Below are 12,974 nucleotides of genomic sequence, written 5' to 3'. Positions count from 1 at the left end.
ATAACCATATTTCTACAAAAAAGCCTACCTTCCAACAGGGCAACATAAATGCTGCTTATCTTTACACTTATCTGCAGTGATTAAAAAGAAAAAAGATGATTTATCCAAAAAATAGGCTTAAATTTGGTTAAAAATGAGCTTGAAAATGTCTTAAATTCAAGTGTCTTATACCTTTCGACACCCTGTTACAGGTTGTGCCCAAAGAGGGAGATTTCAGTGAAGTTATTTTGATTTAACATTTGGCTTTCATGCCTTAAACACATCATTTATTCACACTAAAGCTTCTCTGTTTTTTAAAAGAGGGTCTTTGTATGAGTTTACCCCTCAGCAGAATGCCATTAAAAAAGGCAGTAAAATAAAAAGCATGCGCAGAGCACAGTGCTGGAAACACTTTAAAAAATTAAAACCTGATTGTCAAGTATTTGATTTATCATACTTCGTTGGATATTTGATCACATGTTAACCACAAAAATGCTACATTTATTGGTATGTACTGACTGGAATCTTCACATAGGGTGTATTTACATCAGTAGGTGGCGACAAATCCCAGTTTAGCAGTGAGAGATGCTTCACTGCAGCTTCTCGTCACTGTCACTCTAACTTTTGAGGCATTTTCCTGAGAATTTGCTGTGTTTTTATTTTCTGTACATCATCACAGCTGGTCAATAACAAAAGGAGAAATGAATCCTCCTCTGGTTGGAGTTGTACTTTGGTGACACCTGTGGGAAACCAACGAGGTAGTTCCTCTGAAGTGCTGAGGAGAAACTAAATGATGATTCCCATTATCGGATGTGAAAACATTGATTGAAACCGACAGTAAAAGCTAAAGAGAGGAGAAACTGTAAAAGAGAAAAAGCTTAAAAGTGATAGAGTGTGTTGTGTTACCCGAGGAGGGCGGGGTCAGGGTCGTAGGAGCGAGGCGGGCGGTGCCTACTGTCGCCCATGCCCCCTTTTGCCCTCCGCTCGCTGCGGGGGAAGAAGCGTGAACTTGAACGCAGCCTTCACTGCTCGGTGCGAGTCCAGGCAGAGGCCAGCCTTTCTTATCACTCCGTCCCCGCAGCTCGGGTTTCGGTCAGCTTATCGGTGAACAAGCAGCTGGACGGATTTTAGTTTGTTCTGTCAGGGTTTGTTGTTTGGGACCCGGAGACGGTGCCAAACGCGGAACGCTCGACGCGATGTCCAGGCGCAAACTTGGAAGCAGACCGCAGCACCTGAGTGCAATTCAAGGTAAGCCGGGGGGGAGCTGCGATGTGTGGGCAAACTGTTTGGACACGGCTGTGATGCTTTTAGGTGAAAGTAGAATAAAAATCCAGGTCACAGTTGTGTTTCTGTGTCAGTTTGCGCGCATGGTTTGGATGCGCGCTGGCACCGCAAATGATGGATGTTATTCACACGCATGTGAAAATAGTATCTTTCAAGTATCTTTGTTTACACGCTGACCTCAATTGTGCCAGTGTGGATGTTTTATAATCCGTTTCAGGTAAATATTTAAATAAGAGCTGATATTTTTCTTGTCATGTTTGTCCTGATGTGTGCTGTTCGTACTCACAGAGGAAGGACCGGTTTGTTGGCACGCTGTGTTCAGAGGCTACAGGTCCGAACACGATGATTAATATATCCAGGTTAGACCATGATCAAATTTCTCGCTCTGAAGTCTCAGGCTTGACTTGGACAGTTTCCCTCCACTGCTTCTGACACCGCATGTGTAAAGCCGAGACTCTCAGGCTCCATGCTGGTTACGTTTTTTTAATTTGGACAATTAAATAATGATCTCAGTTAAAAAAAGATAATAAATCCCATTCATATTCTTTATTTGATCCCATTCATACTGTTCAAACATGAGGACAACAGAGCGGCTCACAAAGAGACATGGGATGTTTTAAGAGAGAAACTTGAACACCATTTGTTTTTTACAGTTCTCTACTGGAGACCAGTGGTGCGTGTCTGGTGTGACCACAGGCCCTGACTCAACTCTGTCTCTCTCTCTCTCTCTATCTGTGTGTGTGTGTGTGTGTGTGTGTGTGTGTGTGTGTGTGTGTGTGTGTGTGACCGCGCCTTGCAAGTCTGCACAAACAGCGCAGCCCTGAAACAGGAAAGGTGACATTTTTGAGTAACAACTGGCGAGATCCGACTTCAGACTGTACTGTCTGTACCTGTCCTGTATGTTAGCCGGCCTAGCCAGGGCAGGTGGATCCAGTCGAGACATCAAGGTGTGCCCATGACCGCGTTGAGCAATACTGACCCCCCCCTCCTCCTCCTCCTCCTACCTGGCCTGAGCTGGGAGCCTTTCTAAAGAAAAGTTTACTCAGACTTAGAGGAGGGTTGGTTCAAGTTGTGTCCACTGCTGTAACAACACTCCTGTGCTTTCACCTGTCTGCAGCCTGCATGCATTTCAAAGTGCTCATGTTGAATCAGATGAGCTGTCCTGGATTTGAGCACACACACACACACACACACACACACACACACACACATAAACAGAGGCTGCTCTTATCTCAAACACCTTCAGTCTTTTTTTTTATTTTTTTTATTGCAATCCACTTCCTGTTAAGAAACTCCCACCGCCTGCCACTGGTGGGGCAAGTTGTATTTGTGTGCACAAGGTGAAAGTTTTTGTCACAGTGTTGTTTTTAAATCAATAACTTCACTTGTCAGGCGCACACATCGGTTGCCACAGTAATATAAAGTTGAATGTCCTCGCTGAGATGGACAGCTGGGCTCCTGTCTCTGTGCAGCAGCTTCAGCCAGAGAGCGGATCTGTTTTGGGTTGGTTAAAGGAAGTGGTCAGTATTGACTGAGCAGATTGGCCTCGTTCCTTCAGAGCTTACAACTGAAACTAGCACTTTCAATCACCACGCCTGTTTTGTTATTCCACTGAGGTCTAACAACACTTTTGCCACTTTGGGCTGTTCATTTTTAAAAGCACTGGCCAAAACTCCTGAGCCGAAATCCAATTGATCTGGGACTCTTGTCTAAGGGAGTGTGGATCAGCACATTTTGGCGTTTTCTTTATTTTTTGGGCGAGAAAGTTTAATTTTATAGGATGTTCAGGTTTATGGTTGATTTATCTCGCTATTGTGGAAGTGGTGTCAAGTGTTTTCTCTTTGTGGCTGCAAGTAAAAATGCTTTAGAGAAACTACTCTAACTAGGGACCATTGCCAGTTATGTGCTCCATGCAAAAGATGATTTCCACCCATCGATTATAGAAAGAAAAGGCTGAAAATTACTGGATAAAATGGAATTGTCTCAATGATAGAGATCTTCCGATACCATTTTTACCTTTCAGATACGTAATCCGGTAGCTAAACTTGGTTATCAGCCAATATCGAGTATTGTGTTGCGTTAAAGAAAAATAGCTGTATACCACTAACCCAGAAACTAAAGCCTTGCATAAAGTACCTTGCATTTTTACTGGTGGGACTTCCCAGTGTAAAATACTGCTGACATCTTGCTGTGTAGGCTACTGTTTTAAAGCTGCACAGAAGAATGTATCTCTGGGGAAACTGCTGTTTTATCCAGGTGAAGCTGTTTTTAAGTGTATTATTAAATTACGTGGTATCAGATCAGTAAACTTAGCTTACTCGCCAATACCCTTTGCAGCATTTTAGGCATCGTCAGAGGCATTTCAAATACTGATATGGGTATCATTACAACTCTAATCAAGGAATCTACAGATTTTTTTTCCCCCCCAATTGATCGCTTGGTCTGTAAAATGTCTGAAAAGTGTGAAAAATGACCAGCGAGACCAAGGGGATGTCTCCAGATGTCTGTTTTGTCTGACCAACAGTCCAGAACCCAAAGATTTTAACTTGAATGTCATAGGAGAAGAAGGAAACCAGATAATGTTCACAGTTGGGAAGCTGGAACCTGCAACATTTATCTTAAAAATGAAGCTTAATTAGATATATTCTTCTTTATTTCTGTTTTCAACACTGCGTTTAAGTCCCTGTGCAGTGACCTTGTGTGTCTGTGTTTGTGAGACACATCATTTTCTCTGTTATGTATTTAAAGTAAGTAGAAAGAGTTTAATCTCTGTAAGTAATTGAACTTTCTCTCTTCCCTCTCCCTCCTGTCATGTTCCTCAGATGTCACTGACATACCGGTTGGCACCACTTCATCAGACAACCAGCCTCCTCCTCCTCTTCCTCCTCCACAGGCCCAAGCTCCAGACGAGGGTCGTGACCTCCTGACCTGCGGCCAGTGCAGCAGGGCCTTCCCCCTCGCCCACATCCTGGCGTTCATCCAGCACAAACAGGGCGGCTGCCGCTCGCGAAACCAGGCCTCAAACGCCAATGCCACGCCCCCCTCACCTGCCAACCGGGCACAGTGTCGTGTCGCCAATGCAGAGCTGGGGCCGGGCTTCATCGAGCTGAGGAGAGGGGGCAGAGTCTGCGGGGAGGAGCGCGGCATGAAGATGAAGGCGGAGCTCAGCAAAGCAGGTGAGTGCTTTGGAGAGGAAGCAGAAAAAGAAGGCAGGTTGCTAATTAGTGACTCTGTTTTTTGTTTTGTTTAAAAAAAAAAAAGATTCAACCGCCCTCCTCTTCATTTAACAACTGCCCCCCCATCCCCCCTCCCTCCCTCCCGAGTCCAGCTAATTAGCTAGCCGTTGCCATTAGCAGACCTGCATGAGTTAGTGACGCACAGGCTAATTGCGTGGAAAGGATAGGCGTCAGGAGCGTTCAGAGGGCAGCGAGGGTCCCCGAGGGCTCCACACTGAGCACCTGAGCTCCTTCCCATCTCCCTGACTGTCAGTCTCTGAGGTGGAATGGCCAGGTAAACATGTTTCTCCCTCTCTGTCCTGTACTACGCCATGGACAACAGACACTGAACCACATCCTCTTAACACCAGCACAGGAGCATATTTCAGCATTATAATGCCACCCTGCTTCATGTGGGAAGGGGTGAGATGGTTGTGCACCACATTCCGAAATGGTCAGAGCAGTGGATGAGAGGCTGTTTGTGCAGCCCTCCTCACTGACATGACACTGTAATGGAGGACGTTGCATCATGTGCAGCTCCTCTGCCATCTCCCACTGTTCTGCCCCGGGCCGAGCCACCTGAGCTCCTGGGAATCTCCTCCTTCCTCCTCCGTTTTTCTTCATCGTATGCATCTTGTACTCCCTCTTCTTCCCCCTTGTTGTCAAAAACATCCCTCTCTTCTCGCCCTGTGTATCGCACATTAGCAGTGATTTTTCTAAAGGTCTTTTTCCTTCACGCCTTCTCTGCTGCTGTTTTCTGTCAGAGAAGAAGAGTGCGGACACCGTGATGGTCATGCCAAATATGATATGTCACGGTGGAAGTCGATCAGGAATTCATGAATTCTCATTAAAATCCTTTTTGAAAATTTCACGTCCAGTGGCCACCAATGTGTTTGAGATGGAGGAGAGTTATTGTGTTTCTCCTGCAAAGGTCAGATATATTTGAAGGTCACGCTGTATCTCCAAAGTGGAAAAAAAAACGAGTATGCAGGATGTTGTAAATGATTGCAGATGGACAGAGCATCTTGCTGCACACTCGTAGTAGGTATCAGTGCCCCTTTGCACATTTTGAAACCCTCTCTGTCATGTGCACACACACGTTAGCAGTTCCTTCCTTTGTGTAACGCTCGGGGGACTGGTGCACGCACCATTTCCGTCTGTCCACAGCCTCTTTTTGTTTTTCTATTTCAGTCTGCTTCTCATCTCTCGCTCTGTCTCTCACTTACAGTCGGAAAACACAAGAGTTTGGTAATTTAGTGCCCGCAGGATTATACAACAAACCCAAGACATGCATGGGGCAAGGGGGAAAGAGCAGGACAGCCTGTGAATAATGAAGAAGTGGATAAGTTTGGATTAAAGTTTTATCAGGGAATGTAGGTTGCATTTTGTTTGGAGTAGGTAATTGCGATTTTACTCAGCTTTTAGTGTCCGATTTTATAGTTTGTGACATGAGGTTGGCGTGTTGAGTTAGCAAAGGGACAGTTTTAACTGGAGCAGCCTTGTTAGTAATAGGAAGTCTTGTTGTTTGACGGGAGGGAAACTGAGCATCTGAAGCTTCTGAGATGACTGAAAGTGAAAGAGCAGTTATCCCACAACAGAAAAGTCCTCCGTCTATTTTCTGTATTCAAGAGAGAAGCGGCGAGGACGGAGGAGAAAAGGGAGTCGGATGGATTACTGAAGAGCCGCGTGCATCTGTCTCATTCCTTTTTATTTATTCTCCTTGTTTGTTTTTTTTCCTCATCTCCAACACCCCCCCCACCATTTCTTCCCCCCATCTTCAACACACTTTCGCTTTGCCCTCTTTCAATCCCCCCCTTCCTCCTCCTCCTCCTCCTCTCTTTTCTCCTCCCTCTGCCTCCCAAGGGAAAAGAGATTCTGCCTGCTGCTCGTTAGTGCTCCCAGCCAATCTGCATTTTTAATTAGTAGTTATTGCTTCTGCTTAATATTCAAGTGCTACCCCGGGCCAAATGGGAATCCTTACAAAAAAAAAAAAAAAAGCGAGGAGTGAGAGGGGAGAGAGGGAAGGAAAGAGAAACCGGCTGGGTATTGTGTTTCACTCCAGGACCCCGAGACAAAAGCCCCCCCCTCCCCTCAGGGAAAGATTTGGAGGGTTTTGGGGGGGGGGGGGCGGAGGGGTGAGGAGAGCCGGGGTTGGAGGATGGGTCTCAAGTACAATCCAAAGGGGTGACATATTTTCGTGGTGTCTCTTGGCCCCCCGTACTACATTATAATCTTTTTATCTCATTTTCTTTTTATCTCCTGAGCCCTGACCTACCTATCGCTCTCTCTCTTTTTTTCCGCTCTCACTCTTCACCCTATTTTTAAAAGAAGTATCTCAACTTCTCCTGGGTTTCTCCTCAGGCTAGGTTAAAGGACATGAACACCACAGCTCCTCTCGTCTCCAGACAGAGGGAGGGCGGGAGACGGGGGGGAGAAAGAGAAAGAAACAGTTGCTCTCTTTTTCATCTTCACTCTCCTCCCCCCCTCCAGTAAAATACAGAAGGATTTGACTTGAGGAAACATGAAAGAGGCTTATACCAGAGTCCGCTTTGAACCTCTCCAAAAAAGAAAAAAAAAAGAACTGTTTTCCCCCTCAATTTGGGGATCTTCTCTCCAATTTTGATTTATGCAGAAAGGCCTCATTTGTCAAGCAGGCTGAGTCAGTGCCTGATTTGCATAAAGCGTTCATTTTCTACGTTCTGCTAATTAGCAATTTGCAGCTTAATTGGAGAGTGGCTCTCGGTTAGGAGACAAAGCTATCCACATATAAAAATATCTCCAGATGTACTTTGCGACACGACTGCATCTCTGTCGGCCTTTCGGCTTCAGGAGCCCCATTTCTTGCTACTCTGATTTGAGTCGTACTTTTCCACACTTTTTTCTTACCTTATTTTGGTATCACTTATTCATCACCTGCCCCGACTCTTCATCTTCCATTCATTTAAGTCTGCATTGTGTGTCTGTGCTATTCCTCTGGTGAATTTTTGTCCTTTATCATGCTGATATTCATGTTCCTCTTCAGTTTTTATAACTTTAAAATGCCTTCTAAAGGCCTTGTATGTAGGATTGAGGGGCATGTATTGGCAGAAGTGGAATATAATATTCATAACTTTGTTTTCAGTAGTTTAAAATCACCTGAAAATAATAATTGTTGTGTTTTCGTCAACTCAGAATGAGCCATTTATATCCACATACGGAGCAGGTCCTCTCCCACAGAGTCCTCCATGTTCTACAGTAGCCTAGAACAGACAAACCAGACAGACACTGGCTCTAGATAGGGACATTCACGTTTTCACATCAGCCACTGTAGTTCTCCTACACACCTGCAGCCTCACGGGTAGATGCCACTAAATAGTACACACTGGACCTTCAAATCATCGTGTTGATTTGATTTAACTCTCACCTCTCTCACTGCTTCGTTCTTGGCGGTAGCAGGCAGCTGTTGTCAGCAAAAAAGCCCCAGAAAGACACTTCACACTACCTGCTCAGCAGCAAACAGCAGACTGACACAGTTTTAGCAGCTAAAGAGCTACATACTTCCCTCAGGTGTAGGTAGAGACCAAAAACAGAGCTGAAAATTAGACCAACATTCATGAGGTGGACACAGACTGAACTCCAGATATCAGTGTTGCTTCATATGTGCTGGATGTGTGAAAAGGCAACAGCTTGCTAACAAGTTTGCCATATCAACTTTAAAAATCTGTCAGATGTTGTGTTAAGAGCTCTTTCACCTACACCAAAGTCGCCAAAATATCTTTCTTTAATCGCTATGAATTAACCTCATTGGTTCACTCCGAGTGAAAGTCAGAATGTTTTTAAAAGAGCAAGTCATTTTTTTCTATCAAACACTAATCAAAATTGCTAACTCAGTTTTGTTCATATTTGTTTTCCAGTGTCGGAGGAGCCCTCCTACTTCACCTGCCAGCAGTGTGAAGGCGTGTTTCCATCTGCATGGGTGCTCTTACAGCATGCTCAGCACACACACTCCTTCAGCATCTACCAAGAAGATGAAGAGGAGGAAGGCACAGGCGTAAGAGGAGGAGGAGGAGGAGGAAGAGGAGGACTTAAAGAGCACAAGCCTGCTGCAGCCACTCTGGACCCTCGCCACCTGAGCCAAGCTCTTGCCTCCGCGTTTCAGCCCTCTGCCCTGCGCCTCAGCCGCTCCCGTCTGACACACACCACCTCCACCTCCTCCTCCTCCTCCAGCAACATGCAGGCACTGAACTTTTCAGTGCGGCTCAGGGAGCTCGCTGAGGGGAATAACAACACCACCGGCAGCTCCCACGGAGGCCTGGTGCTGTCTCCGTCCTCCTCTCCACCAGCAGCTTCGACCTTTCCTCAGACCAGCACCCTCCAGGCTGACTTCCACTGTGAGCTGTGTGACCAGAACTTCCAGTCCCTGCGCGCCCTGTCTGCCCACCGCCGGACTCACTCCTGTGAGCGGCCCTATCACTGTGGAGTGTGCGGGCAGGCCTTCGCCCAGAGTGGCCAGCTGGCCCGACACATAAGGAGCCATCACAGGGAGGCAGGAGGTGGAGGAGGTGGATATGAGTCTGTAGAGATGGTCGTGATGGAGGAGGATGTAGGGAGGCAGGGGATGAGAGGGAGGTTTCAAATGCAGCCAGCTGGAATCATGGGAAAGGGAATGGTTGGTGCAGAAGTGAGAGCCCAGGGCCCCTCCGAGCTAGACCTGACCCTGCCCAAACACCCGTCCATAGCTTCAGGCCTGATGATGCTGACCTCACAGGTTAGACCGCCAGACAGGGAGCTGCTGAGGCTGTATCAGCGCCAGAGAGAGGGGGGAGAGGGAGGAGAGGAGGAGGCAGAGGGGCAGGGGGAGCCTCGACACACCTCTCCCTGTGCTAGCCCCTCTGAAGGCTCACTGGAGAGCGGAGAGACAGGAGGCAGCGGGGAGAGTGGTATCGCCAGTGGCAACTGTACGCCGAAACGACCAGAGATGGGCGACAGAGTGCGAGGAGTTGGAGAGTGGGAGAACGAACGAGGAGAGATCATAGAGAGGGAGAATGAGTGGAGCTCAGCCAAAGTCAGCGAGGTTGTGCAGGAGTGGCAGAGGGAGAACGAGCGGAGGAGTGTGGGAGGTGTCAGCAGCGGAGGAAACAACAACATTACTACTGCTAGTTCAGCTGGTAAGAAGAAGAAAGATGAAGCCTGTGAGTACTGTGGTAAACAGTTCAGAAACAGCAGCAACCTGACCGTGCACCGCCGCAGCCACACAGGTGAACGACCCTACCGCTGCGGCCTCTGCAACTATGCCTGCGCCCAGAGCTCAAAATTAACGCGTCACATGAAGACCCACGGCGCACAGGGTGCCAAGGCTTCCTTTTTGTGCCAGCTGTGCTCGGTACCCTTCACCGTCTACGCCACTCTGGAAAAACACCTGAAGAAAGTTCACTGCCTGAGCCACGCCAGCGTGGGAGCGTATGCCCAGGCCAGCGCTGCAGACACTTTGGCTGCCATAAAAGCTGAAGAAGAAGCAGTGGTGGTGAAGATGGAGGAGGATGACGCCAGTTTGGATCAGATAGAGATGGAGAGCAAAATGCCGAGAGATGCGGTGAAAAGCATGGAGGTGGAGGTGGAGGAGGGGCAAAGCCAAGCTGAGTGTGGGGAGAACAGAGCGAGTCCAGCCACAGTGGCTGATCTCCCACCTGAGAGCAGCACAGAAGTGAGCTTGGCTTTGACTTCTGCGCCATGAGAGCTGTTCTCATTCACTAATCGACAATAAAACAGCACTGTATAGGAATTAACTCACCCATTCAGATAAAAAGAACCAGCCCCATCATTGAACAGACAGTCACATTAAACTGGAATCTAGTTGAAAGCAGAAGCTGCAGCAGCACGTCCTCTCTGCCAGCAGCGAAGGCACACAGCAGCCACGCTGTTCATGATTGTATGCAAAGCTGCTGGTTGAAACTAAGTGCCTACAGTTTTTTAGACCACAGAGCAAAACAAGGCCATGACATTCAGCAGGGAGATTACCAGAGCTCTTGAACAGGAAGTGAACCGCCACAGTCCACACAGACACAGGAAACTGATCACCATGTTGCAGTGCAGGATGCAAAAGACGAGTGATTTATCTCTCTGGCGACCCACCGGACAGGTGGAGACAGATACTAACTGTCAGATAATATAGAGAAGGGATTATATTGAATTTAAAAAAAAAACTAGCAATAGAATGATGTTAATATATTTTCAGCAGACGGAGAGAGGTCATATTGTGTTTCCTAGCTGTTGCTGGTTTTCTTTGAGAAGACCATTTAAAGACTAAAGATGTTTGAACAGACACGAGGGTGATATGAATCCAAACACTGTCTGCCTGCAGTTTCTCAGACTCCTCTTTTAAAAGGCGCTTGGTTGTCACAACACTTGTCACTTAACGCAATGTTTACAGGGCTCACGGAGCCTGGCAAGGTTGTGCTCCTGACTTTGTGACAGTATGTATGGATGATTTTCTGTTTTCTAATTTTATAAATGTGAATAAGGAGACTTTAAAGTCTCATCTACTGATGTGGTTTTTTTTTTCCATGATGCGTTTCTATGCATAAAAAAAAAATGCAATTTTACCTACATGTGAAACGGGTGTGTTTTATTTTTCTCTACTTGTACCTGTTGTTGTGATGGTTATTTCTCTCTTTCATTGTTTACATTTGTAAAGTGCCGGACTGGTTGAAGCTCGTGCATGTTTTGCAGCCATGTGAAACTGTTCTCTTTTTTTATTGCCTGTGTTTGAGTTATTCCTAATTTATGGATGCTGCATGTTGGTGATTGTGTAACTGCTGAACTACAGGGTTGAGAGGTGCGGGAGTAGCTAGTCGATTGGTGGAGTTTTTGTGTGAAGCACTTGGTTGAGTTTGTGTGAATGTGTTTGTTTGTGTGTACAGATTGGAGAAAGAACTCCTCAGGTGACGCTTCTACTTGAACCCTCTGTCCTGTGATCTTGTGTGCAGAGCGTGACTCAGCAGGTTATAATCGCAGTGTGGTGCTTCTGACAGGTGTGCGGCCGGCAAGGATTTAAACCTACAATGTGTAATTTTCTGCCTCGAAGGGTCTTTCACTCAAAACAATAACAAAAAATGGAGCAATGCTGTTTCTCCTGGTTAGGATTCCTTCAGTGTTTATTGTTCAGGAGATTTTTACCAGGAGCCGAATTATCTGCAGATATCTCCTCCTCGCTAAAACAAACAGGCCCGGTGATTTAATCTGGTAGAAACACTGAACAAAGCAGTTTCATGTTAAAAATCACTATTTCTACAATGCTGTTTGGCACGTTTGCTCAGCTTGTTTCTCTGATAACTTAAAATCCAGATCCCATGACTTAAGATCCTTCATCTGGTAAAGACATATAGTTAAATATGCCACAGACCTAAAAGTGTATCATAGAAATGTGGCTTGAAACTGGGTTAAAAAGTAAACTTATGAAAGAGTCTTGCAGACAACCACAACCTTGACAAAGGGGATATGACGCCACTGAAAGGCGATGGCGGCCAAATGACACGGACAGTGTTCTTGATTAAAATTACAAATTTCTCTGGGTTTGAATATTGTTGGAAACGTTTCGGTCAACTCAACAAAATATATAACATTCCTCCAGTTGTTTTTAGACATTTTAATGCGGAAAAATTACATAATATATCTTTAAGAAACACAAGAGAGAATCTGCTTATTCAACAAAAATACAGGACAAAGTTGTCAAGTAGAGTGCTGCCAATGTTTTTGTGACTTCTGTGATGACTTTGTGTGACCATATCTGATTTCTGCTTGCATTCACGTCAGGGAAAACAAGTTCACATGTGTGTTGCGTCATGAATGATGGTGAATGAATGCAGTGTAACCGTTCAGGGATAATAATTTGTACATAGATTGACATTCTTGCTGTTGCTATACTTGTTATTGTTCTAATTATTAATGTTGACTGCCTCCACTTTTCCTAGCATCGTCTCCTTTCCGCTGAACACTGGCTATTGTGAAGCTCCGCCGTCTTTGTAAACTCGACACCATTTTGTAATTCACCTTCTCATGAGGAGCCTCAATAAAGAATTGAGGTGGAATATTTTGTGTTGTGGAGTCTCTTTTTCTACTTGTGGTTGCTTTTTGGAATATGTCTCCCCCCCATCCTCCTCCTTCCCTCCTCCTCGTCCTCCTCCTCCTCTTCTTTTGGTACCCAGAACAAAGCTTTTGAAACTATTTTTAAGTGTCTTTTCTCACCAGGATGTTGTCTTAGTCAGAGTGGGTCGTTTCTCTGAGGACCACAGTCAGCGCTGAGTTATTAATTTTTAATGTGAATGTTTGGATTAGGGACCCTCACTCCTTGTTTACATCCCTGTGATGTTACTGGCTTTGTCTAGAAACTCTGTAATGTAATTCCAGCGGGGTGTGTATGCAAGTGTTTGTGTGCTATACTGTGTGTGTGTGTGTGTGTGTGTGTGTGTGTGTGTGTGTGTGTGTGTGCGTTTGTGTGTGTGTGTGTGTGTGTGTGTG

General features: G+C 45.9%; 1 protein-coding gene across 1 annotated transcript; it reads left to right on the top strand.

Moving 5' to 3' along the window:
• The first annotated feature begins 965 nt into the window (after positions 1 to 965).
• znf296 (zinc finger protein 296) lies at positions 966 to 12,546 on the top strand. The gene is made up of 3 exons (XM_050032860.1): positions 966 to 1,227; positions 4,086 to 4,439; positions 8,372 to 12,546. The coding sequence occupies exons 1-3, from the start codon at positions 1,176 to 1,178 to the stop codon at positions 10,189 to 10,191; spliced, it is 2,226 nt and encodes a 741-aa protein (XP_049888817.1). The 5' UTR covers positions 966 to 1,175; the 3' UTR covers positions 10,192 to 12,546.
• The last annotated feature ends 428 nt before the right edge of the window (positions 12,547 to 12,974 follow it).

This window comes from Epinephelus moara, chromosome 2 (assembly GCF_006386435.1).
Source record: "Epinephelus moara isolate mb chromosome 2, YSFRI_EMoa_1.0, whole genome shotgun sequence".
Classification (NCBI taxonomy): Eukaryota; Metazoa; Chordata; class Actinopteri; order Perciformes; family Serranidae; genus Epinephelus; species Epinephelus moara.
Note: the sequence above shows the minus strand (reverse complement) of the source record. Positions and strands in the feature narration are given on the sequence as shown.